At 38.5% G+C, this 27918-nt stretch overlaps 1 protein-coding gene across 1 annotated transcript in view; it reads left to right on the top strand.

The window, feature by feature from the left end:
- Positions 1-9519: 9519 nt before the first annotated feature.
- Positions 9520-27918, top strand: part of LOC307187206 (uncharacterized protein C1orf141 homolog) — a gene marked incomplete at both ends in the record, with an annotated part of 36832 nt that continues 18433 nt past the window's right edge. The window contains 3 exon segments of the mRNA XM_079923012.1: positions 9520-9594; positions 10182-10339; positions 24873-24985. Coding sequence (XP_079779138.1) covers positions 9520-9594; positions 10182-10339; positions 24873-24985 — 346 coding nt within the window.

The raw sequence follows: 27918 nt of genomic DNA, 5'->3' as shown, positions 1-27918 counted from the left end.
AGACACGGGCTCAAGCCCTGGCCCGGGAGGATCCCACATGCCGCAGAGCAGCTAGGCCGGTGTGCCACAACTACTGAGCCTGTGTTCTAGAGCCCGCGAGCCACAGCTACTGAAGCCCGCGCGCCTAGAACCCGTGCTCCCAACAAGAGAAGCCACCGCAATGAGAAGCTCGTGCACCGCAACAAAGAGTAGCCTCCACTCGCCACAACAAGAGAAAAGCCTGCGTGCAGCAACAAAGACCCAATGCAGCAAAAAATAAATAAATCTAATTAATTAATTAAAAAAATAAAGAAATGCATAGTTTTATTAAGTCTTAGACCCTTCCTGCCCTGGTCGCAGTAATTTCTCCAGTGAGATCTGACTGGGGAGGGATTGGGTGAGAGGCGTCACCATCATGCTGGGTTGTGGGCTTGCTCTCACCACGCTTTCTCAGGTGAGTGTGGGATGCAGGTGGGAGGCTGGCTTCAGGGGCTTTTCCCAGGTTCCTTGAAAAGACCTTTGCTTTTTCTATACTTAATTTTAGGAGCTTCCTCAATCAAAACATCTTTGATATTTTGGCTTCCTATTTAAGGATCTGTAGGCATAGAGTGTGCAGGGCCCTTGTTTTCCACATGCACCTGTGCCCCTGCGCCCCGCCGGCGGTTCCTGCAGTGGAGGCTCCCTGGGGAAGCAGAACTGGAGGGTGGGCATGTGGTGCAAGCCGACTCTGGGCTGCATAATTGGTGCACTTCAAACTTCCCAAAACAGACAGAATGGGCCTGGACCGGTCTGGCTGGAGTTGATCACTCCTGCAATAATTGTGGTGGGATTTCGAATTGGCCAATGGATTCTTCCAATCGTTATCTCATTGTTTGCCCACAGTAATACTCCCCAGAACATATACATCATACTTTTAAAACATTTTTGATATTTGCCATTAGAATTTTACCATCCAACCTCAAATTGGTTGACCAGCAAATTTTAGTAATGTTTGAAAAAGATGAGGCAATTTCCTCTCCCGCTCTCTAATAACAAAAAGGGGACAAGAAATTATTCGGTGTGGATCTATGCACGTAGGCCAGGTTTAATAATTAATTCTTCTAATAATGAGTTTTTAAATTAGTTCTCGTGATTTGTGGGCTGTATTAGTTTTCTGGGGCTGCCATACACCATACCACAGATGGTGTGACTTAAACAACAGTAATTTATTCCTCACAATTCTGGAGGCTAGAAGTTCAAAACCAAGGTGTCTGCAAAGTTGGTTTCCTCTTAGGCCTCTCTCCTTGGCTTGCCGATGGATGCCTTTTCCCTGTGTCCTCACATGGTCTTTCCTTTGTGCATATTGTCTATGTCTTAATCTTCTCTTCCTATATGACACTAGTCATAGTGGATCAAGGCCCACTCTAATGCCCTCATTTTAACTTAATTACCTCTTTAAAATAAAGGCCCTCCCTCCAAATACATCCACATTCTGAGATATTGGGATTAGGGCTTCAACATACAAATTTGGGGGTGACATAAGTCAGCCTATAATATGAGTCATTTATCAACATTTTAGACTAAAAAAAGAATTCCCTTGTGTGTGTACTTGGAATGCGAGGTAAAGAAATTCAGCCAGTTATCTCATTATTGAGCAAAAAGTAATCATTTAACAGAGTACTTACTATGTGTTCAATACAGTGTTTAGTGGACTGTGTCAGGTACAAGTATAAGACAGAGGCCTTGCCTGCAAGGAGTAAACATTTGAACTGGTAAAGCCAGATAATGGAGTAAATTTTAATTTGAGCCTCCCCATTTTCTAGACAGTTGCTCAGTCCTACTCTTTAGTTTGTGAGTTTAGAGCCACTTTCAGTTTTCCTAAATTCTTCCTTTAATAGGAGACATTTGCAACTTGCTGAAGAAGTCTTCTTAGCAGAGCCGGTTATGTTGGCAACGTTGGGCTTTTTGTTTGTGTGGTTTTTGACTTTTTTTTTTCAAAGTGCTAACTGTTAAAATGAATTAATGCTCTTAAAAGTAACTTTTTAGTTTGGTATTGTTATTTTTAGTAACAACTCAGTCTCTAATGTGCTTATAATGTTGGCCTTGCAACCTTGAAATTTGTTGATGGAGCCAAGTCTTTGCAGTGAGGCCTGTGGATGATTTACTATGAGACTGACTGGGGATTTTATTCTGCTCTAGTTGGCAAGTTCTCTATTTCATTGTATTCTTTTTCAAAAAACTGTCATTACTGAGCCAGTAATTAAGAACATAAATCCAAGTTTCCTTTGAAAATAATTTTACTGAGTTTAGATTTGGCAAGAACCAAATTTTATAATTCACTCAACTTCATATTTCATCCCCAGTAAATCATCATGAATTAATATCATCCATTACAGATAAACGGGGATTACTCCTCCTAAACCGTTTCATTCAGAGACATCGCCAAACTAAATTATAATTTTCAGATCCCAGTTAGGTGTAAAATCCTTTGCCTGGTGTTGAGGTTCAAAGGTAGGTAAATCAATTCTTGCTTTAAATGAGCTTTTAACACAGTGAGAAAGAATTTACCATTGTCAGTTGTCAAATGGTAAATCTCTATAGCACAATGTGCCAAGTTCTATAATGAAGGACAGAGTATAATAGCACACAAGAAAATGAAACTGTCACTGGGACAAAGAATGAAAGAATGTCAAGCAAAGTCTCACAGAAGAGGTTGCCTTTACATTAGGAGTTGGGAAAGAATAGGCTTTTGACTGGAAGACATGAGGAAAGAACATCCCAAGTGGAAGGAAAAACAGGAGTGAAGGACGTGCTTGGAAAGGGGCAGGATGTGTCTGGGGAATAGGAGTAGTAGCACATGGCAGAAGAAGATGGGTTATGGTGGGAAATTAACTGGAAAGGTAGACCGAGCCAGGTCCTGGACTGTTTTCTTGAACTGTCTCGTATGTCATCTGCAGGGTTTGCGTGTTATTCTGCAGGTAATGGGGAGCAAGCCGAGGTTTGTGGGCTGGAGCTGGACCTGATCGGTGTCCTGTTTAATAAAGACAGCTCTGATGGCATTTTGAAGGACCAATATTTGAGGGATATTGAGGAGGAAAGTTAGGGGCTAGCAAATTAGGGAGATTAGAAGCGTAGTAACTGAGAGGAGGGAAAATGAACACCTGAAGGTCTGAAGGAAGACATGACAATGAAAATAAAAGCAAGGATTAGAAAGGTCTTGTCCATTTGGGGTCAATGTTGCCTCACTGTTCATGGAATTATGTGAAAGCCTATTGACCCATTTTAACCCCAAGATTCTATGGGTTAGGTTTCTGTGACCACATAAGAACTCTCTATTCCAGAAGGGAGGATTTCCCAGCAACCGTAAGTATATATAAGAATGCTTCAGATATATCGATACATATTTAAGAAGTGAGATCATCTCTTTCACCCCTAGTTAATGTATCAGTTGAAAGGGGGATGATTAGATCTATTTACTTGAACACAAACTAATTTTGTTTTTTGATGAGTCTCCAGTATGGCAGCATAGTAATGCTTATCAAAGTAGTGTCCCTAAACAGTTACTATATATTCAAGGCCTACAGTAACACTTTATGGGACAATGAGTTTTAGTTTCTGTTCACTGAACTCAGAATAAGAATTTAATAAAAAACTGAGAAGTAAAACTATGAGAAAATTAGGGAAGGAAAGGAAAGAAGATAATAGATGACATGGTACAGAAGATACTGAATTTCTGGATTAAAATAGAAGATACTGACTTGCTGAATACTTATTGTTTCCCAAGTTCCAAGCATTTAGTACAGGTATAATTGAAGAAATATACTGTGAAGGAAGCAAGTAGGCCATAAGACGTATGGAAACCATTGGTGATTGCACAGTGGCAGGTATGCAGAAAAAACCAAAATGATATGCATATGAGGAACATGCATTTTGCAGAATTTATACGTAATCTCACACATCTTAACCCTAACTGGTAAGTGTATCATTACTTATATTCTTTTCTTATCAAGCACTTAATGTGTCACTTGCATTCACTCAATTAAACATCATAACCCCATGAAGTAGGTCCTCCTATTATTCCCATTTTATGGATGGGACAACACAGAAAGTTTAGGCAATTAGCCCACAGTCATACAGCTGGTAAGTAGCAGAGCCAAGGATTCAAACCCAGGCAGTCTGATTTTAGAGTCCATGTTCTTAACCAGTATACTATGCTGCCTTTCTAAGTTTGAAGGTGGGAGAGAAAGCAGTGTTTTTTAATGCTATGGCTTGATCTAGAAGAACCTCAAGAGGACTCTGTCAAAGATTTATGTATACTCAGAAATGTAAATGCAGGATGAAAGCAAGTGTAGCATTTACTGTTTTCCATTTCCTCTATGGCTGATGGTTAATTCATTTATTCAGTTTGTTAGGTATTAGGGATGCAAAGATGAATTAGACATGGTTCTTGCCTTCAAGAAACAGTATAGGGGGGAATCAAGTATATCAAATGCTTTAATAAAGTGTGATTAAGTACTAGGATAGCAGTATACATAGACTATCATGTGAACACAAACGTTGGACATCTAAATCACAATGTATCAGGGAAAGCCTCCCAGCGGAGGTGTTATTTGTGTTGGGTCTTGAGAGATGAATGGGACTTAGAAATACAGGGAATGGATAACAGCATTGTAGGCAGAGGGAACAGCAAAGACAAAGCAACAAGTAAAGGAAAATACAACACATTCAAGAATTGCAAGCTGTTCATTAGGACTGGAATATCAAGTACACGTGAGGGAGAGGCAGGTGAGGTTAAAGGCTTAATCAGAGGCCAAACCATGAGCCTTGCATGATAAATCAAGGAGCTTGACCTTTGTCCTGAAAGCTACAGGGAGGCATTGAAGCTGCAATCAGGGAGGCATGTGATTGTATTTTTCTTGAAAAAATAATTCAGGCAATAGTGAAGAATAAAATGGATAGGATGGAACAAATGTACAGACATATTTTGAAACTACTACAATAATCCAGACAACAAGTTATGGAATCTTAGACTGAGGCAATAGCAATGTGAATGGATAAGAGGAAAAAAACTAAAAAGATATGTAGGATGTAGCATATACAAGAGAAAGTGACTGTTATATACTTAGGGAAAGGATGGGAGGGAGTTTTCCAGGAGAGTGGTGACAAAATTCTGGTTTAGGGAATGGCTGCATCAGAATGGCTTTAAAAAATAGATACCGGGTCTTTACCGCCATAAATCCTGACTTAGTGGATCTGAGGTGGTAACTGGGAATTTGTATTTCTTCAAACCGTTTGAGTTCATTCTGCAGTGTAACTAGGATTGAGAACCTTTACAACTCCTAAGTTTATGGGCTGGATGCCTAAGATACAACCTGTGTGATAATAAAGAGATGCCTATGTGATAATAAAGGTTGGAAGAGATTTTTGGCTAAGGGAGCAGAAGAATGGATTTACTTTTAGACCTACCTTTGGGCTACCTGTGGGAAATCTGGATTGAGTGAGGTATATAAGTTTGGAACTCAGAAGAGAGAATTTCTTTAGAAATAAATGGTATTTACTTCCAAAGCCATGGTTTGGGTTTGGAAGCTCATCCTGGGAGAATATATGGAATAGTGGAAAAGATAGCTGAACATTTAGGAACACTAGTATTTAGGAAGCGGTCTGAGAAAGAAGAGCAAGTTGAAGACATTGGCAAGGAATGTTCAGAGAAGGCAAGAAGATGTGACTGTTGTCACAGAAACCAAGAGAAGGGAGACCCATAGAAAGGGGTGGTCAACATTAGCAAAAGTTATAAAACTCAAATAAGATAAATAAGAGCAGAAAAGTGCCCACCTATGTATAAGATGGTGACCCTGGTGACTTATGAGAGCAGATTTAGAGGAATAGTTTAAGAGGAAGTCAAATGATGGCTGACTGAGAAGGACAAGGGTTGTAAAAAATTAGAAAACCTAAGTATAGACAACTAGCTTAAGAAATTTGGCAATAAAGGGAAGATGAGAGAGGATAATGGCTAGTAAGGTTAGAGGAGGAGTTTTTTTCCCTTTTTTCTTGTTTTAAATAGAAGAGACTTAAGCATGCTAAGGAGAAGAAATTGGGGAAGAAAACCAATGAAAGATAGAGGAAAGAGGATAAAAAATGGAAGTAATTCTTTTAGGAGGCCAGAGGTAGTAGAACCTAGAGTATTTGGGAGGGATTAGCTTTGGATGGGAGAGGAAACACTTCTATTAAAATTAAAATACAGGTGAGATGGGAATGGATGCCGATGAGACTCTGGTATGAGAAGTGGAAGTTGAAGAAGTTCTTACCTGAAATAGGAGAGACTATTTGCCTTGCCTAGGAAGATGGGTGTCACAAGAAAAATGTCTGCCAGGTGCCAACTTACCCAATAAATTTGGTAGAATACCTAGCACAGTGTCTTTCATGTAATAGAGTTAGTAGCTGGAGGCCAAATGAAATGTTTATCATTAAATGAAAATGTATGCTCATAGAAATAGGACAATGAAGCAGAATTTATGCCCATAGAAGTATAAATATGAAGCAGAAGTATGAAGCCAATATGCTGGTTTAAAATAGACATTAAGGGTTTCCCTGGTGGTGCAGTGGTTGAGAGTCCGCCTGCCGATGCAGGGGACACGGGTTCGTGCCCCGGTCCAGGAAGATCCCACATGCCACGGAGTGGCTGGGCCCGTGAACCATGGCCGCTGAGCCTGCGCGTCCGGAGCCTGTGCTCCGCAACGGGAGAGGCCACAACAGTGAGAGGCCCGCGTACCGCAAGAAAAAAAAAAAAAAAAGAAAGGACTGAAACTTTCTCCCAGTGCCCTTCCTCCACTGGGAACCATTGGCACATTGCCAAAGACCTATGAAAGCATTTGCAAACTGAAAAAGGAAGTATTGGTTCCAAAATATGAAAATAAAACTGCAAAACTGAAACTAATATCATTCTGTCAATTTCATTAAGTGTCAAATTCCGTATTCTTCACTTCAAAGAAACTCATGATATGCACAGTGACTTGCCAGAAATCATATCATAGCTAAATAACTTATTCATAGCAAAATAATTTTAAATCAAAACCAAAAATTCTTTCAAATTGCAGCTCTGTGTCCGTGTGTGTGTGTGTAAAAAATGGGATGATGTGGTATAGCTTAAAATTCTGATGTGATGTTAAAGATGAGGGACTCTAAAAGTAAGATCCAAAAGACACTTTACCCTTTAAAAGGACCTGCTTTCCATCCCTCTCACAGTAAGTAGCATGTCTCAGTTCCCTCATGTAATTTTTACCTTCCCCAAACTTGGAAATACATTCGTTTCAATATGCCGGTTCCTCTAGTTATTTAACTCTCTCTCTCATTTAGAAATAGAAACCTTTGTCCCCAGTAAAATAAATTTTGGTGAGAAATATAGCATCCTTCCCCATACTTGAAGTCATATTATGTTTAAGGGAAACACAGAAACTAAAATTCCTGAAGTTGTTTTCAGGATATATAAGAGGGGTGGATCCTGAATCTGAAAAGACAGTATATAGCATCCAGATAATCTCTATTCTCTTCCAAAATCTCTCCCCTCCTCTCCTGTAGGAGACCCAGAGGTCTGAGGCATTCACACTGTGCTAACACCCTTGCCCTGCCTCTCTCCTTTCCAACCTGCAACCAAAGGTTATGTGGTTCACAACAAGGCAGGCTATCTGCCCGCAGCCTCATAGCCCACAAAAGCCCTTTGTCACATTGGATTACATCATGGGACAGAGGTGAAGTATTTAGATGTAGCAAAATGTCAGAGGGCATGCTGGGATGGAAAGACACTAGCAGAGCACCAGGAATTCATTCCCAGGGCAATAGGTAGTAAAGGAAAGAAAGTAGAAAAGAGAGCTAAAAGAAACCAAGTACAAAATAATATGAGCTTTTGGCATAGGATTCTTTTTTTTTTTTAATTCCTAAGTAGTTTATTCTTTTGTACTTTTTTTTAAACATCTTTTTTGGGGTATATTGCTTTACAACTGTGTGTTAGTTTCTGCTTTATAACTAAGTTATACATATACATATGTTTCCATATCCCCTCCCTCTTGCGGCTCCCTCCCACCCTCCCTATCCCACCCCTCCTGGCATAGGATTCTTAATTCTTGTCTTTTCATGCTTTATTGTCTTTGTGTGATATTGATTGAATAATATACAATATGGGAGACATCGCATAAAATTTTTTGAGCTAGAAAGAACCTTAGTGTTGACATTGATGTTCATTAGAAATATTAATGAATTCAATACTTTCTGTGAACTTTTACATTTAAATGCCGCTGGAGCCCATTCAATTCACTGAGCAAAAATATGTCAAATGCATAAATGTCTACTCAAATTTTTAAAATAAATAAAATAGAGGGAGATTGGGTTAATATTCCTGATCCTTGCCTCCACTCTGCCCCTAGCTATTTGTATTGCATTGTAAGGTATTTTGTGGCTTTTAATTTTCTCATCTGAAAGTGGAAATAAATTAGACCAAGTCCTGATGGCTAACACTCAGGTCCCCAAAACTAATGTGGACCATCTGACCCCAGATGAAATTTTCAGCAAATTAATTAACTGGAAAGTAAGAACTATTATGGCAACAGAACCTCACCAGTTTGGTTGCTGCTCCTTCTGTGTGACTGTTTGTCTTCTAAGTGCTGTATTAACAGTTTTGGATCATTGACCAATTTATTTTATTTATTTATTTTTGGTACGCGGGCCTCTCACTGTTGTGGCCTCTCCCGTTGCGGAGCACAGGCTCCGGACGCGCAGGCTCAGCGGCCATGGCTCACGGGCCCAACCACTCCGCGGCATGTGGGATCTTCCCGGACCGGGGCACGAACCCGTGTCCCCTGCATCGGCAGGCGGACTCTCAACCACTGCGCCACCAGGGAAGCCCCCATTGACCAATTTAATTTGAATGTAATTAACTCTGTAAATGTGAGCTCTTCTTATTTACTTTCATTAAAATTAAATCATGACAAAAAGAAAATAGGTATAAATCAAGCTGCATGCCCTTGCTTCAGGTATGAGTCACATCTGGTTCTCATACAGTAATCTTGAACTTTCTGCAACTCACCTTTATCATACATTTAAAAATTCCTGGGCTTCCCTGGTGGCGCAGTGGTTGAGAGTCCGCCTGCCGATGCGGGGGACACGGCTTCGTGCCCCGGTCCGGGAAGATTCCACGTGCCGCGAAGCGGCTGGGCCCGTGAGCCATGGCCGCTAAGCCTGCGCGTCCGGAGCCTGTGCTCGGCAACGGGAGAGGCCACAGCAGTGAGAGGCCCGCGTACCGGAAAAAAAAAAAAAAAAAAAAAAATTCCTGGGGCCCACATGCTTCCGGGAATTCTGATCATATGAGCTTCTATCTAAAAAACTTGGGTACCTCTGCAATTCTGTGGTTTATTCCATGATCTATACAGTTCTTTTCTTTACCTAAAACAGTAATGTAAAAGTGGATCTCTTAATTTATGCCTAAATAATTGATTATATGTTTAAATTTAATTGCTTTGGAGATTTATTATTTTTTCCCCTCCTTTTAAAATAGGAATTTACTGACTGACAATGGCAAAAAAAATCTTAGAGAAGTTAGATATTCTGGATGAGCAAGCAAAGGCACTCTTGGCCATAAGAGCAAAGGTTTGTAAAATATAGGCTAAAATTCAATTTTCCATTAAAAGGTTTTTATCTCTTTATGCCTCTGTGCTGTGCTCTGAGAGAATGTTTTAAAGAAGATTTTCGGCTCCTTAACTCGCTCTTTAGCTTTACGCTTTTCCCTCTTCAGTCCATCTGTATAAATACTTGAACAAAGTTCTCTTTCGATTGCTTTCTTAACTCTATTTCTGGCTCATGTTCCACCATGTGTGTGGCTCCAGGGAGAAGAGCAGGTTGGAGAGAGCTGCCAGCTATAATTCCAATAACTCTATGTATCAATATTGTCTTTCCTAAATATATAGGTCGTTCTTAAATTCTGGACTTTGGATTTTGGAGGGAGCCTTCATGATCATCTAGTCCAACACCCTCATTTCATAGATAGAAAAAGAGTTGGTACACAAGGCCTCCAATTTTCAGTCTGCATTATTTTTCCATTGTTGCCTGCCACATAAATTCTGTGTGTGAGTGTGTGTATGTATGAAGTGAGATTAATTTTGTCCTTTCCATACCGGATTTGCCTTATATGAAAAGTGCTCCCTTTTTCACTGAGTTATGTTTTGGATTTTCTGCAGAAAAACTTCCTTCAGAGTGAAGTAAAGAAAAAGATTTCAGTGATACCCCTGACATTTGATTTTCAGTTGGAATTTGAAAAGGATATTGCTACCTCCATATCTGAGGCAGAATCAAAGATCACAAAAGACAGATCATATGGCATTAAAAAAACAAAAAGGTAATCGTCATAACTACCTCAAACTTTCAGTTTGAACTTTTAAAGCATTATTTTATATTTGTCTTAGATTATGCAATCTATATTAAATGTAAGCTTTGTCAAGCATGTATATTTCATAATGGTTATGAGTTACAATATGCTAGATTAGCATTCTGAATATTGCTAGTTTATAAAATATTAATTATAATATTTCACTATTGCAGATGATAATTGTATATAGTAATTATAATTCCAGACTTTTAAAGAAAGACTTCTTGAGCTTTACTATATCGCCCCAAATTAATGTCAGGATTTATTTCAAACTTTAACCAATATACTGCAAAAAAAAGTAGGCCTAGAAAACTAAGTAAGGCCGTTTCTCTGTGTACTTACAAGGGGTAGCCTGAATATGTAATAATTGGTCTTTCACTGGCATTGTGTATGTATGTAATGTTATATAAGTTTCTAGGCATCAGAAATGTGGAGGAGAGCCCAGACAAAAGAAATACTCAGGTACAGAATCAATAGGACTTCAAATCAGTTGGACATTGGTGGTAGTGTGTTCTTACCTCATTTATTCTGTAGTAAATCACTGTATTAAGTGCAGTTTTACAGATGCCAAACCCAAGTCTTGATGAGGTAAAATAACTTGCCCAAAGTCACAAAGCTAACACGTGGCAGAAGCTGGATTTAGACATAGCAGTCTGATTTCCGAGCCTATGCTCTTATCACTACCACATTCAACAGAATGATTTCCAGCTTTTGGTCTTGGTGACTAGATGTACTTTGGTGTTTTGTACTTAGGTGGAGATCATAGGATGAAAAGCAGATTGAAGTGGATAAGAGATTAGAGTGAGAAATGCTGAGCTTTATTTTGGATATGTTAAGTTTTAGATGCCTGTGGGGCATCCAGGTGATGGCGTCCAGAAGACAATTGGACAAATATGTCTTAATCTAAAGTAAAACAAGATCATTTGGACTCAAAATACAGTTTACTCAGATTTTTGTTGTTTATGATTTACCAGGATGTCAGAACATGTTTCCATTGTGCAGCCATAAGAAAAAGGAGTTTGTTCCTAACACAAATAAATATTAGTGGTTTATGAAATTCAGCTTTATCACAAACTTCTTTCACTACTATTTTGTTTTTATGTACAGCCGATAAAAGCCAATACTTTTACTTTGAAATCATTTATAGAACTATCCATGTTAAAATAGAATATTTTAATAATACATAGAAAAAGTTGCATAAAATGGAAGTTGGGCATGTAGAGAAGGGAAAAATAATGTCTTATTATATATCATGTATTATATAATTTTAATTATATATATTTTATATTTGTATATATTTATATTTTTGAATTTATATATATGTATACCATTATGTGATAACATAATATATGGCTAATGACCCATTAGACACATTTAAAGATAACGTGCAGTGTGTTTTATGACAGTATTTTCCAGGATGATACTGTTGCTTTCCCTTTCCTTTCTGTAGTTTATAAAGGCATCATTGATCCTGTCTTTAGTGAGGATATCAATAGCTGAGTAATGTTCCTTTTGAGTCGCTTAAGTCTGGCTAAGTTGAAGTTTGAAATCAGAGTCCAAAATAAAGACAAACAGGCACATAGTTTCAAGATTCAAAGACCAAGTAAATTTTGCTTGCTCGGTGCTCAGAGGACCAAAACTATCACACACACACACACACACACACACACACACACACAAGTACAGGAAAATGTCAAGAATTTACACAAGAATTAGGGTGTAACCTAGGCCAAAAGAAAGAAAATTTGGTTGAAGAAATGAAGAGGATCTAGTACATACAGATAAGTCCAACTGGCAGCATATCTAGGCTCCGAGTTTTGCTTTTAAGACCACTTCTAACAGTTGCCTCTCTTCAAGTAGCTTTGTGGCAATTCTGTACTGTCACTCATGCTTGAATGATTGGCCCTAAACCAAGTTCAAATAAAGAATTCTTACAACTTCATTTTAATTTTTGTTAACAGTAGCTCTGCTATCCCATACAACTGTAATTTTAATTTATTGATTTTATTCTACAAGTGTTTACTGAATGACTACTATACTCTAGGCATATGACAGCAAGAGTGAAATATTATCTCTTCAATGGAGATTCAGATAAGCAAATGGGCAAACACCAGTTGCCACAGAGAGATTCCTAATGTGAGGATCTGCAAGTTTCCTAGAGGAGGTGGCCCCTCAGGTGAGACCCAGGGAGTTAATGAAGAGGCAACAAGATTTAAGAGAGAGAAATTGATTCCAGGCCAAGGCAATAACATGAACAAAGGGTCAGCCAGAGGCAAAGGAAAGCCCAGCTCATTTGAGGAACCAAAAGTAGTTCAGTGTTGCTAGACTTGATAGGGATATGGGGTAGAGACTGGAGATGGATTGGTAAGAAATGAGGCTAAAGGGGTAAATAAAGGCCAGATCACCAAGGCCTTATGAGCCAAGTAAAGCACTCTGGCCAATCTCCTTCAGTGAGGAGCTGCTGCAGGGTTTAAACAGGGCAGTGCATACTCAGATTTGGATTTTAGAAATATCATTAAATAGCAAAAGAGGTCATTAAAAATTATGGGGGCTCCTCAGAGAACCGAACCTTTTATTAGAATTTATAGTATCTCCAGAAACTGCCTGTTCTAGGAAGCCAATCATCTTGCAGTGAGTCCTTTTTCAGCCATAGAGGAACGATTACTTAAATAACAGAGCATAAGGTGGTAAGTTTTTTCCCCATATCAACAATGATATGCTGATTACACTGGCTATATTGCACAGATTTAATTCCTCCAAATCTTGAGATGCAGCTCCTGGTCTTATAAGTTACGTTAATTATAACAGGATACCAGCCTCCACCAGTGCTCACAAACCTCACTCCTACACTAACCCAAGATGTCAGATCTGAGTCACACAGCTTTCAGCTTAGCCTAAGCCTTACATCATAACCACCACCACCAGTACCATAGTAACTCCTGGTAACTGCATGCCTCTTTCATTTTTGATCTCTGGTCTCTTGCTATTCAAAGTGTTATCTTCCATCCAGCAGCACTGGCATCACCTGGCAGCTTGTTTGAAATGCAGAATCTCTGACCTCATCCCAGATGACAGCTGCAGTTAACAAGATCCCCCAGGTGATTCCCATGGACAGTAATGATGGAGAAACCCTGCTCTAGCCCAGTGATTCTCAAACATGGAGGACTAGTTAAAACACAGATTGGGGGCCCCCACTGGCAGAGTTTTTGATTCTGTAGGTCTGGGCTGGGGCCTAATAATTTGCATGTCTAGTAAGTTTCCAGGTGATGCTGACACTGATGGTCCTGGGTCATCATCCTCTAGCTGGATGAGTCCCTCCTCTAGCTGTGTCCCACTATAACCATGCTGCCCAACACTGACATCCGTTCCATGTTTCTCCTTGGCTTGCTTAATATCATAGCAACGCTCAACCTGGTGCTACCCGATTTGTAGCTGAGCTTTGTTTTCAGAGCAGTGGTTTTCAACCCACCTGCATGTTAGTATTACCTGGGAAGCTTTAAAGTAATTGGATTCAACTTTAATTAGTTTGGAGTAGGTCCTAGGCATTACTATTTTAAAGATTTTCCCAGATGATTCTTACATAAAGCTAGGATTGAAAACCATTAAAATGCATAGGGCTTCTTTTTCAGTTACTCCCAGAGACATCTTTTCCATGTAACTATTATCTCAGGATTTCTGCATTTTTCTCGGATAAAAGGGAACTGATAAAGGTGATGGCCACAAATACCCAGAATTTGCTGGAAGGACTTTCCTAGGATTACTTTCCTGATACAGAGAGAGTTTTATAATCATTCAAAAATCTCAGTCTTTTGCCTTTCATTTGTATATAGTCTTTAAGATTTGTCAGTAAACACCAAATCTACTCTTCTTTGCAACTTTTCATAATTGGACCTTTTACAGAAGAGCCATACTTCGGCTTCCCTGGTGGCGCAGTGGTTGAGAGTCCGCCTGCCGATGCAGGGGACATGGGTTCATGCCCCGGTCTGGGAAGATCCCACGTGCCGCGAAGCGGCTGGGCCTGTGAGCCATGGCCGCTGAGCCTGTGCGTCCGGAGCCTGTGCTCCGCAACGGGAGAGGCCACAACAGTGAGAGGCCTGCGTACCGCAAAAAAAAAAAAAAACCTAAGCATTCAGTACTGGATTATCAGATGAAAATGGCAAATTTACCATTTATTAAGTGGTAAGAAATAGGAAACAATTTAGGAGTAAGTAGACAGATTTAGATTAATAGGGTCTTCTCATTAGAAGAATTATTTTCCTAAAAATAAATTCAAAATAATATTCCTTTCAGAAATATTTTTACGACAGAAGGATAAACTTGCATAAGGAAAGATAATGAAATATAGAGACTATGGTAAGAGCCTATAGTGAAATTTAATTGGTCAAATTCCACATGAAAAGCCCGCACACCACAACAAAGAGTAGCCCCCGCTCGCTGCAACTAGGGAAAGCCCGCGTGCAGCAACGAAGACCCAACACAGCCAAAAATGAATAAATAAATAAATAAGATAGTAATGAGATACACGAGCCATGTTTACATATGGCAATCATTTCGACGATAAAATCCTAGGTAAAGTATGACTTATAATAGGTAGGTGGGTTGGGGAGGGACAGGAGCAGAAAGGAGAAGGAGGCATTTAAGTAAGTGAAAACAGAGATTCATGCCTTGCTTGCTGCTACCCACACAACTTCTCCCTTACCTGGGCACAGGTTCTTTAAAGGCCCCACGAGGATTCTGGGCAGGTAACAGCCCTGCCTCCTCTAGCTCTCTGTGGCGAGAGCTTCACTTCTGGGCTGGATGGTTCCTCTTCCCTCCAGCTGGAAGAGGACTCCCACTTATTGCTCATACCTGGAGAAACCTGAGACTCTCCCGCAAAGCTTCTCAGCAGTGGCTGCTCACTTCAGAGTATTTGGAAAATGCACTGAGCCCTGCCCTAGAGATTGTGATTTAACTAGTAGGGAAGAGTCTGGGCATAGGTAATTTTTCAGAGCACCCCGGATGGTTCTAATATACAACTAGAGGTTTGAGAACCATTTCTGGAGGCCTCTTCATTTCTCACTCCCTCAGCTGCCATGTGAGACCCTCTCATGACAGCTTGTTTACCACTGATCACTGCAAAAGAATCTTCTCTCACTGCCTGATACTACCTGAGTCCCAAATAGCCTGACCTTCATAGGTGCTGCAAGAACCCACACTCACTGAAATGAGTAAAGAGAAACCACAGGTCATTTAAGGGGACTCACATGAAGGATAGAGATGAAGCCAAACAATCAGAACAGGTACCTGACTCCTAACGAGGCAGACTTATGGGAGGAAACAGAAGAGAACTTTAGAAAATATCTCTCTTAAGGACAGTAAACAGGAGAAAAGGGTATTTGAAAAATAATAGACATTTTTGAATCAAAAACTGAGTAGGGAAATTAAAAATAGAATACAGATGAAGACTGAATTGGTAATCTAGACGATCAAATAAAGGCACAATCTTATAAAAACACCAAAAAATGGAAATCAGAAGAGAGACATGTAGATACATTCAGGATACTCAGTATGAAAATATATATTTAATACATAAAGCAGGAGAGTAAGAAACAGATGGTGAGGAAATAATCAAAGAAATATAAGAAAAAAGTGCCCTTTGTTTAAGACAGACTTGAATCTTCAAATCAAAAGTGTTACTAAGTGCTAGACTTATGGTAAAATTACCCAATTCCAAAGGCACAGGAAAAAAGCAGTTAATTACAAAGGAAAGGATAGCAAATCAGTTTCATATGTCTCATCTGCATCTCTGAGGCTAGAAAATAGTAAGCCATTTTCAACTTCTAACAAAATGTCAATCCAGGAATCTGCTATTCGGATGAATCATCATTTATATTTGAGAACAAAAGAAAGACAAGTTTTTGGACATGAAAGACTTTAGAATGTAAACTGCTTATTTATTCTTTCTGAGGGACTTGGAGAAATATTTTTATCCAAATTTAAATTAAATATGAATAAAATAAAGATCCAAACTGGGTATCTTTATTACACAAAAATGCATTTGAAATTTTCCCATGGTGTCTGAATGAAATTCTGGACTTCCACCTCAAAGTGGCTGTTCTATAAAAACATAAAACATTCCAAAGATTACCATGTAAGTGGTCCATACGAGATTTCAAGTTGGGAAGAGGCAGCTTTAGCTCAACCCCCATCCTCCCATCTGAGCTGTACTTTTCTCTGGGTTTCTTCCTTTGTTTGCCAGTGGCACTTCAATGGTCCATTCCAGACACATGCAGCAGCCTTCCTTTAATTCCAGCCCATGCAGCACAAATCAAGGCCTTTACTTGTATTCCCTTTAAGTCAACTGCAACAGGATGTAATTTCACAGGGAATTTTTCTAACTATAAGACAAAAAAAGTGGGAGAGGGAAAAGGATGAATTTTTAAACATTCAAGCAGCCCCAAACCAATACAACTTACAAAAACCAGATTTATAAATTTATGCTAGTGAACTAACCTACCAAATTTATAACTCCAGTTTCATTCCTCATATTGTATGAAAACCCAGTGCTGGGCTTCCCTGGTGGCACAGTGGTTGAGAGTCCACCTGCCGATGCAGGGGACACGGGTTTGTGCCCCGGTCTGTGAAGATCCCACAATGCTATGAGATTAGATATCAATTACGGGAAAAAATCTGTAAAAAATACAAATACATGGAGGCTAAACAATACACTACTTAATAACCAAGAGATCACTGAAGACATCAAAGAGGAAATAAAAAAATACCTAGAAACAAATGACAATAAAAACACGACGACCCAAAACCTATGGGATGCAGCAAAAGCAGTTCTAAGAGGGAAGTCTATAGCAATACAATCCTACCTCAAGAAACAAGAAACATCTCAAATAAACAACTTAACCTTACACCTAAAGCAATTAGAGAAAGAAGAACAAAAAACCCCAAAGTTAGCAGAAGGAAAGAAATCATAAAGATCAGATTAGAAATAAATGAAAAAGAAATGAAGGAAACAATAGGAAAGATCAATAAAACTAAAAGCTGGTTCTTTGAGACGATAAACAAAATTGATAAACCATTAGCCAGACTCATCAAGAAAAAAAGGGAGAAGACTCAAAACAACAGAATTAGAAATGAAAAAGGAGAAGAAACAACTGACACTGCAGAAATACAAAGGATCATGAGAGATTACTGCAAGCAACTGTAGCCAATAAAATGGATAACCTGGAAGAAATGGACAAATTCTTAGAAAAGTACAAACTTCCAAGACTGAACCAGGAAGAAATAGAAAATATAAACAGACCAGTCATAAGTACTGAAATTGAGACTGCGATTAAAAATCTTCCAACAAAAAAAAGCCAAGGACCAGATGGCTTCACAGGCGAATTCTACCAAACATTTAGAGAAGAGATAACACCCATCTTTCTTAAAGTCTTCCAAAATATAGCAGAGGGAGGAACACTCCCCAACTCATTCTACCAGGCCACCATCACCCTGATACCAAAACTAGACAAAGATGTCACAAAGAAAGAAAACTACAGGCCAATATCACTGATGAACATAGATGCAAAAATCCTCAACAAAATACTAGCAAACAGAACCCAACAGCACATTAAAAGGAGCATACACCATGACGAAGTGGGGTTTATCCCAGGAATGCAAGGATTCTTCAATATATGCAAATCAACCAATGTGATACACCATCTTAACAAATTGAAGGAGAAAAACCATATGATCATCACAATAGATGCAGAAAAAGCTTTTGACAAAATTCAACACCCACTTATGATAAAACCCCACAGAAAGTAGGCATAGAGGGAACTTTCCTCAACATAATAAAGGCCATATATGACAAACCCACAGCCAACATCATTCTCAATGGTGAAAAACTGAAACCATTTCCTCTAAGATCAGGAACAAGACAAAGTTGCCCACTCTCACCACTATTATTCAACATAGTTTTGGAAGTTTTAGCCATAGCAATCAGACAAGAAAAAGAAATAAAAGGAATCCAAATCAGAAAAGAAGTAAAGCTGTCACTGTTTGCAGATGACATGATACTATACATAGAGAACCCTAAAGATGCTACCAGAAAACTACTAGAGCTAATCAATGAATGTGGTAAAGTAGCAGGATACAAAATTATTGCACAGAATTCTCTTGCATTCCTATATACTAATGATGAAAAATCTGAAAGAAAAATTAACCATTTATTATTGCAACAAAAAGAATAAAATACCTAGGAATTAACCTATCTAAGGAGACAAAAGATCTGTATGCAGTAAACTATAAGACACTGATGAAAGGAATTAAAGATGATACAAACAGATGGAGAGATATACCATGTTCTTGGATTGGAAGAATCAACATTGTGAAAATTACTACCCAAAGCAATTTACAGATTCAGTGCAATCCCTATCAAACTACCAGTGGCATTTTTCACAGAACTAGAACAAAAAAAATCACAATTTGTATGGAAACACAAAAGACCCTGAATAGCCAAAGCAATCTTGAGAAAGAAAAACAGAGCTGGAAGAATCAGGCTCCTGGACTTCAAACTATACTACAAAGCTACAGGAATCAAGACAGTATGGTACTGGCACAAAAAAAGGAATATAGATCAATGGAATAGGATAGAAATCCCAGAGATTAAACCCACACACATATGGTCACCTTATTTTTGATAAAGCAGGCGAGAATATACAATGGAGAAAAGACAGCCTCTTTTCTGGTAAAACTGGACAGCTACATGTAAAAGAATGAAGTTAGGGACTGCCCTGGTGGCACAGTGGTTGAGAGTCTGCCTGCCAATGCAGGGGACACAGGTTAGATCCCTGGTCTAGGAAGATCCCACATGCCGCGGAGCAACTAAGCCCGTGTGCCACAACTACTGAGCCTGCTCTCTAGAGCCCGTGAGCCACAGCTGCTGAACCCACGTGCCACAACTACTGAAGTCCTCACGCCTAGAGCCGGTGCTCCACAACAAGAGAAGCCAGTGCAATGAGAAGCCCGTGCGCCACAACAAAGAGTAGCCCCACTTGCGGCAACTGGAGAAAGCCTGCGCGCAGCAACAAAGACCGAAAGCAGCCAAAAATAAATAAATAAAAATTTAAAAAAAAAGAATGAAGTTAGAAACCTCCCTAACACCATACACAAAAATAAACTCAAAATGGATTAAAGGCCTAGATGTAAGGCCAGACACTATAAAACTCTTAGAGGAAAACATAGGCAGAACAGTCTATGACATAAATCACAACAAGATCCTTTTTGACCCACCTCCTAGAGAAATGGAAATAAAAACAAAAATAAACAAATGGGACCCAATGAAACTTAAAAGCTTTTGCACAGCAAAGGAAACTGTAAACAAGATGAAAAGACAACCCTCAGAATGGGAGAAAATATTTGCTAATGAAGCAGCTGACAAAGGATTAATCTCTAAATTTTACAAGCAGCTCATGCAGCTCAATATCAAAAAAACAAACAACCCAATCCAAAAATGGGCAGAAGACCTAAATAGACATTTCTCCAAAGAAGATATACAGATTGCCAACAAATGCGTGAAAGGATGCTCAATATCACTAATCATTAGAGAAATGCAAATCAAAACTACAATGAGGTATCACCTCACATCAGTCAGAATGGCCATCATCAAAAAATCTACAAACAATAAATGCTGGAGAGGGTGTGGAGAAAAGGGAACCCTCTTTCACTGTTGGTGGGAATGTAAATTGATACAGCCACTATGGAGAACAGTATGGAAGTTCCTTAAAAAACTGAAAATAGAACTACCATATGACCCAGCAATGCCATTACTGGGCATATGCCCTGAGAAAACCATAATTCAAAAAGAGTCATGTACTACAATGTTCATTGCAGCACTATTTACAATAGGCAGGACATGGAAGCAACTTAAGTGTCCATCATTGGATGAATGGATAAAGAAGATGTGGCACATATATACAATGGACTATTACTCAGCCATAAAAAGAAATGAAATTGAGTTATTTGTAGTGAAGTTGATGGACGTAGAGACTGTCACAGTGTGAAGTAAGTCATAAAGGGAAAAACAAATGCCATATGCTAACACATATATATGGATTCTAGAGAAAAGAAAAAGGTTCTGAAGAGCCTAGGGGCAGAACAGGTATAAAGACGCAGATGTAGAGAATGGACTTGAGTACACAGGGAGGGGGAAGGGTAAGCTGGGACAAAGTGAGATGGCATGGACATATATACACTACCAAATGTAAAACAGTTAGCTAGTGGGAAGCAGCTGCATAGCACAGGGAGATCAGCTTGGTGCTTTGTGACCACCTAGAGGAGTGGGATAGAGAGGATGGGAGGGAGATGCAAGATTGAGGAGATATGGGGATATATGTATATGTATAGCTGATTCACTTTGTTATAAAGCAGAAACCAACATACCACTGTAAAGCAATTATACTTCAATAAAGATGTAAAAAAAAACAAAGCTGTCATCTCCCAGTACTTCCACCAGACTTTGGCTTTCCTCTCATTAAGCACACTGAATCTTTAAGAACATTTTGCAAAATTAGCATGTTTAAGACCTCCCCAAAGAATGTTAAAATGACCATAATTTAAGAAATTGAAGAGAAGAAACAGACAACATAAAGGCACAATATTAGTAATGAGAAAGGAGCTATGACGATGGATGTAGAAGAAATTAAAATAATTATAATGAGTACTTCATATAACTGAGCTGCTTTGAAACATGAGTCTGTTAGTGGATAATCTGGGAAAATATGAATGGTGAAAATAGAATCAAGAAGAAAAAGAAAATGTAACTAAATCAATAACTAGAAAATTTTGAGAAATTGTCAAAGAACTGTTTTACAAAAGCAGTGTCTTGGATTTCCCTGGGGTGCAGTGGTTAAGAATCTGCCTGCCAATGCAGGGGACACGGGTTCAAGCCCTGGTCCGGGAAGATGCCGCGGAGCAACTAAGCCCGTGTGCCACAACTACTGAGCCTGCGCTCTAGAGTCCGCGAGCCACAACTACTGAGCCCACGTTCCACAACTACTGAAACCCACGTGCCTAGAGCCCGTGCTCCACAACAAGAGAAGCCACTGCAATGAGATGCCTGCACACCGCAACGAAGAGTAACCCCCGCTCACCACAACTAGAGAAAGCCTGTGCGCAGCAAGGAAGACCCAACACAGCCAAAAATAAATGAAATAAAATAATTTATTAAGAAAAAACAAAAAGCAGAGTCTTGAAGCTGTATCAGGGTGACTACAACGTTTCAAAGAAGTATTTAAATGGTTTCTGAGCATAGAGATGGAATAGTTCCAATTCTTTTTATAAAGATAGCTTTGAACCTCAAGTCTGACCACAAGAATATAAAACCATTGCAGTATCTCGCTTATAAATATAGATTTTTTTTAAATCTAAAATAAAAATATTAGCTTAACTGTTTCACTGCCTTTCTCAACTTGGGAACATAAAACATAAAGCAGTTTTATGTTTATTTCTCCAATTTCACTCTGATCATTTTTGGTTATTAAAAGTCTGACCAGTTTAGTATTTTGATCCTACGTTTTAGTTGTGGTTTCCCCTTCCCCCATATCAGCCAGTTTAGTGACCTGAAATGAAAAGGGGTATGGCCAGTAATTTGATTCTTCCTGTCCTGACCTGTAAGTGGGAGATGAGTGTGGTCTTCCTCTAGCGCACCTCCTCTTCTTCCCTCTTTTAATCTTTTTTTTTTTCTGGTATGGGATCATTGGTGTGCTAGAGCCAGCTCCCAACAATTTGTTAGAGCTGATTGTTGAATCTTCAGGGATTTTGTTAGATGGTTATTAAACACAGTCATTATTTAAATTAGATATGTAAGCTAAAAATTCAGTGACATACTAAAAAAGATAAAACTCATCACCTCCTAATTATTTTATTACATTTCACTATTATCTAATGTTTTTTGTTTGTTTGTTTGTTATTTGAAAGCCCAGTGTTTGATTTTATTTCATCCAACAGAAGGTTCTATTTGTGGTACTGAACAGACGGTGGGGATTAGAGCTGAGAGGGGGCAGAAAAAGGAAAAAAAAGCCACATCCACTACCACGCATAGGTTTTCCCCAGAATTGCCGCGTGGGGATGAATGAGTGATTCTGGAATTTATCACCTTCTCTCTCCTCCCTTCCTCTGGCTTCCGCTGGGTCTCGATAATGCCCATGTCTTCAACAGGAGGTCCCAAGGCGCGGGGCAGTGGGGAGATCCCTGGGGCAAAAGGCGTCACCCCGCGGCTGCAGTGAGCGGCAGGTGCCTATCTAACGTAAATAATTCTTGTAACAACCCCAAGAGGTAAATACTACCTTCAGTTGGCATATGAGGGACTGAGATTCAGAGAAACTCAATATTCTGCAGAAGTTTACATAGAGTTTAGATGCAAAGTATGGTCTAACCTCAAAGCCCATGCTCTTTGGTTCACTGTAAGGAAATCCATATCTGAACATCTCTATATATTCTACAAATGTATTTGAAAAAATACCTTAGTAAGATAAGGATAAAAAAATCATCTCCTTAACAAGACTATATAGCCAACAACATTAGGGTGGAATCTTTGACACATTCCCATTTAAATTAGAAACAGAGGGATGCCCGTTCTCACTAGTATGCCAAACTATTCTGGAAGTACTTGCCAATGATATTAAATAACAACATAATATACAAATTTAAATGTTTTGAAAGGAACAGATAAATTATTTTATGAAGATTAAATGATTGTTTATTGAAAAACCTAAAGAGAATAAACTGAAAACTCATTGGAAATTGTAAGATTATAAGAGAGTTCAATCAAAATTTACCAAAACAATTCATACATTCAACAAATATTTATTGTACGTGTACTATGTGCCAGTCACTGTTCTAGGTGCTAGGAATACAACGGTGACTAAAACAAAGACCCTGCCCTCAATTTGCATTCTAGGATAAGGTGGAGAGACAGATAACAAATAAACAAGCAAATGAATGTATAATATACATTCACTAGTGATAAATGCTGTGAAGAAAAATATAGTAAATTAACGGAATTAAGATTGATTCCCATAATTTACTATATTAGATGAGAGGGGGCACAAAAAGACCTTTCTGGAGAGATGGAAATTTGAGTAAAGACTTATGAAATACATCTCTTATGATTTAAGTGAGTAAACCTTGCAATACCTAGGGGAAGAATATTACAGGCAGAGGGGAGAGCAAGGGCCAAGGTACTTACGTGGGAGCATAAGTTCCTTTCCTTAAGCCAAACAGCCAAAAAACTCACTCTGCTTCCATGTGGAGGAGAGGGGTAAAGGGACACACAGAGAGAGGCCTGGAGGGGCATTCAATGGAAGCTCCTCTACTTGGAAATACAAGAATTGGGAGGAAAGTTTCTGTCTTACAATGAGAATTGTGAATTTCATTTCAGTGTGACAGGAAACGGTTGGAGGGAAATGAGAGTCTCATTTATATTTTACAGGTGCCACCATGGTTGCATTGGGAAAATACTGCTGGGCACAAGAGTGATAGCGGAGAGAGCAGATAGAAGAAGACGAGGGATGTAGAGGAGTAGTTCAGATGAGAGATGAAGGGGCCTTGGACTAGGGTAGATGTGATGAGGAAAGAGGTGGTTGGATTTGGAATGTATTTCAAAGAAAGGTCCAATGAGATGTGCTGAGATATCGGGAAGGAGATATGGGGAATGAGAGAAAGAAAAGTCAAAGATGATTGCAGAGTTTTTGGCCTAAGCCTCTGGCTGAATGGAAATGAGAAAACCTGGGGAAGGAACAGATTGGAAAGGAAGTGGAAGCAAACATTTGGTTTTGAATATGTTTGAAATTCCCATGATATATCTAACTGCAGAAATCATGTAGCAGTTGGATATATAAATCTGGAGCTCAGGGAAGAGTTTGGGGTCTGTACTATAAATCTGGAGGACATCAACCTATAGATAATAAAAGGTGGGAGACTGGATGACATAAACTAAAGGTGAGTGTCTGAGTCATAGCATTTAGAGGTCAGAAATATCATAAATTATATAATTATTATAATTACATACCCTCAATAGTCATTTAAAGAATTTAGTGGAGAAAAATTTCTGTTTACAGTAAATGGATTCTGTGATCCTATCTGGTATACTATTCTGGAATCTGAGCTGACCCTAACTGCATAAACCACCACTATGACTAGGCTTGGCAATGTCCCCAGTATCTCATTTAACAAATTTCCAATGTAGTTTTCTAAAAGTGTTAATTAGCTTGTGAACAATAGTTTCCTGAGTGCCCTCAATTCTATGACAACAGCACTTTTCTCTCTCTGTTTCCAGTGATTACCACTAATATTTTTAGCTCCTGCTTAATCAGTCCCAATCTTTTACACTTTATACTATAATATATTAAAACAATAACATTCAAATCTATATAACTGGGACTTGACCACATTTCTCCAAATTTATTTTTTAGATTAGTTTTGTAAATTTTCTGATTATTTTAATTTAGATTAATTTTATTTCTTTCAGATATGTCTCCTTCAAAAATATGCCTGAATCTAAAAAGAGTGATTTTGAAAAGTCAAATTTAAGACCACACTTTGCACCAACAAAAATAAAAATTCAAGAAATCAAGTCAATAGGTAATGCTTTGTATATTTATCTCTGTTTTGATGTATTAATGAAGTTCTTTTATTAAATACTTTATTATTTATTAATGTTTGTCTTATAAGTTCTTATAATTTGATGTTTCTGTTGAAAGCATTTGCTTGAAAGCCTATGGGTTATAACTGAAGTGTGAAAGATGTCAGTGAGCTATAAAGAAGAATTTCCTAAGAGAAAGAGATGATAAATGTCAGAATAGACATTTGTACAATTCACAAATTAAGAATATATTTTTATGTTTACTTTTCCGGAAAGAAAATCTCTGGATTTCCTTGCAGCTCAACCCTGAGTTTTCTTGTAATTGTTTTAAAAAAATCACTCAAGCTTGTACATCTTACTTAGTAGAAATTTACTTTACAGGGACTGTAAAGGAACTCACTTTCCTAGAAACTTCAGGAATCTGTGAGCTAGGAAACAGCGTTATAGAGCCTCAGAAAATTTGAGTGTTTTATGTTGTCTTTGTTTTTCTTTCCCTGGCATTATCAAAAAACCCATCTAATTGTGTCATGCTCATCAACAGCCCTGACTGAGGCTCCTTGAATCCACATTGCCCCATATTGCCTCATTTCTGTGACTCTTCGTAATCTAATTCCTCAAAAGATTTGTTTACATATACTGTCTCTACTCCCTCAACATTTTTTTTTTTTTTTTTTTTTTTGCGGTACATGGGCCTCTCACTGTTGTGGCCTCTCCCGTTGCGGAGCACAGGCTCCAGACGCACAGGCTCAGCGGCCATGGCTCACGGGCCTAGCCACTCTGCGGCATGTGGGATTTTCCCGGACCGGGCCGCGAACCCGTGTACCCTGCATCAGCAGGCAGACTCTCAACCACTGCGCCACCAGGGAAGCCCACTCTGTCAACTTTTGTTCAAACTTCAGCCTACTCCAAATTGGTCTTGCCTCCACCACTCTACTGAAGTTACACTGATTAAGAGTACCAGTGATCTCCATGTTGCTAAATCCAAAGGATATTTTTCTGCCACCTCTCAGTCCTACTATAGTTAGTTGATCACTCCCTTCTGCTTAAAACTCTGTTTTTCTGCTATCTCACCCTTTCTCAGTCTCTCTTTTTAATTTCTCTTCTCCATCCTTAAAATACTGTATTTGCTCAGAGCTCAATCCTGAGCCTGCCTCTGCTTCTACATTCTTTCTCCTTGGGTGATCTAATCCAGTCTTACAGATTAGATCACCCAACTGTATTTTAAATCTCTATGGTTTAAAATACCGTAGAGATATCGTTAAATCCTTCATTTATATCTCAATCCAGACTAATCCTCTGAAGGGCAGGTACCTACACTGAACTACCTATTTGATATCTCCACTCAAACTTCTCATTACATCTTAAACCTAATATCCAGAACTGGTCTCATGATTCCCTATCCTAGCCATCCTCTCAAACTTTCTCTCCCATCCCCTCCCCACAACAGCATTCCATTCTCAGTACATTGGACCAATTTACTCCAACTGGCTCAAGTCTAAAACCTAGAAGCAATCCTTGATCTCTCCTTTCCCTCCTCCCCAAAGTTCAATATGTCAACAAGCTCTTTTCATTCTAACTCATCTTGAATTAATCTATTTTCACCATATCTGCTGTCACCACCCTAATCCAAATCATCATCATCTTTGTGTGTCAACTATAGTAGCTTGCCGACAGGTATTTCTTCTTTCATTCTTGCCCTCTTTATAATCACTTTCCTTTTTTATTAAACCATTTAAAATTATGAAATAACATACATTATGAAAAGTGAATATAGCATAAAATGTACAGTATAATAACCAATTATTAAAAAAACACCTATATAACCATATTGCACATCAAGAAATAGAGCATTGCCAACGTCACCACTTGACCTTTCCCAAATCACCTCTCCCTTCCTTGTCCCTGGGAGTTACTACTGTCCTGATTTCTGTGGTAATCACTTCCTTACTTTTCTTTACATTTTTACCATCTATTATTTGCATCTCTAAAGAATATTGTTTAGTTTGCTTGCTTTTCACTGTATATGAATGTAATCATGCTGTATGCATTCATTTTTTTTTTTTTCTTAGCATTGTTTGTAAGATTCACTCATATTGTGCTGTGGAGGTGTAGTTGCTTCATTTTCATTGCTGTTAAGTATTCCATTGCATGAATATATCACGCTTTGTACTACTCTTGAAATTTAGGGTTTTTAGTTTGTCAGTCATTGCAATGCTGAAATGAATATTTTTGTTTAGGCATCCTGCTGCATCTGTGTAAAAGTCTCTTGAGAGTGTATATCCAGCATTTACATTACCGGGGATGCTTACCTTCAACTATAATAGATAATGTCAACTTTCCAAAGTGTTTTTACCAATTTATGCTCCCATCAGATTTGTGAGGGTTCTTTTTGTCCTGCTTCCTAACACTTGGAATTGTCAGTTTTCCATTTTAGCAATCTACTGGGTATATAATAATATATCATTATGGTTTAATTTGCATTTCTGTGATTACTAATAGGTTTGAGAACTTTTTCATAGACTATTGACAAATTGGATTTATACTTTTGGAAATCATCCAAGTTTTACCTTATTTTAAAATTAGTTTTTTATCCTTTTCTTGTTGATTTTTAAATATATTCTTTTTATTAGTTCTTTGTTGGTTTGGCGTGTTGTGAATATCTTCCCCTTTTCTATGGGTTTTCTTTTCACTCTCTTTATGGTGTCTTTTTGATGAACAAAAATTCTTCCACTTTAATAAGGTCAAATATACCAAATCTTTTCTTATTTGATAAGTACTTTTTGTACCATATCTAAGAAATCTTTTCCTACTCTGTGGTCATGAATATCTTTTTCTATTTATCTTGCAAAAGATTTTAGTTCTTCTTTTTACCTTTAGGTCTAAAGTCTACCTGGAATTACATTTTGAGTGAGGTAAGAGTCAAGTTTAGTTT

This window comes from Stenella coeruleoalba (genome assembly GCF_951394435.1).
Source record: "Stenella coeruleoalba genome assembly, chromosome: 1".
NCBI lineage: Eukaryota > Metazoa > Chordata > Mammalia > Artiodactyla > Delphinidae > Stenella > Stenella coeruleoalba.
Note: the sequence above shows the minus strand (reverse complement) of the source record. Positions and strands in the feature narration are given on the sequence as shown.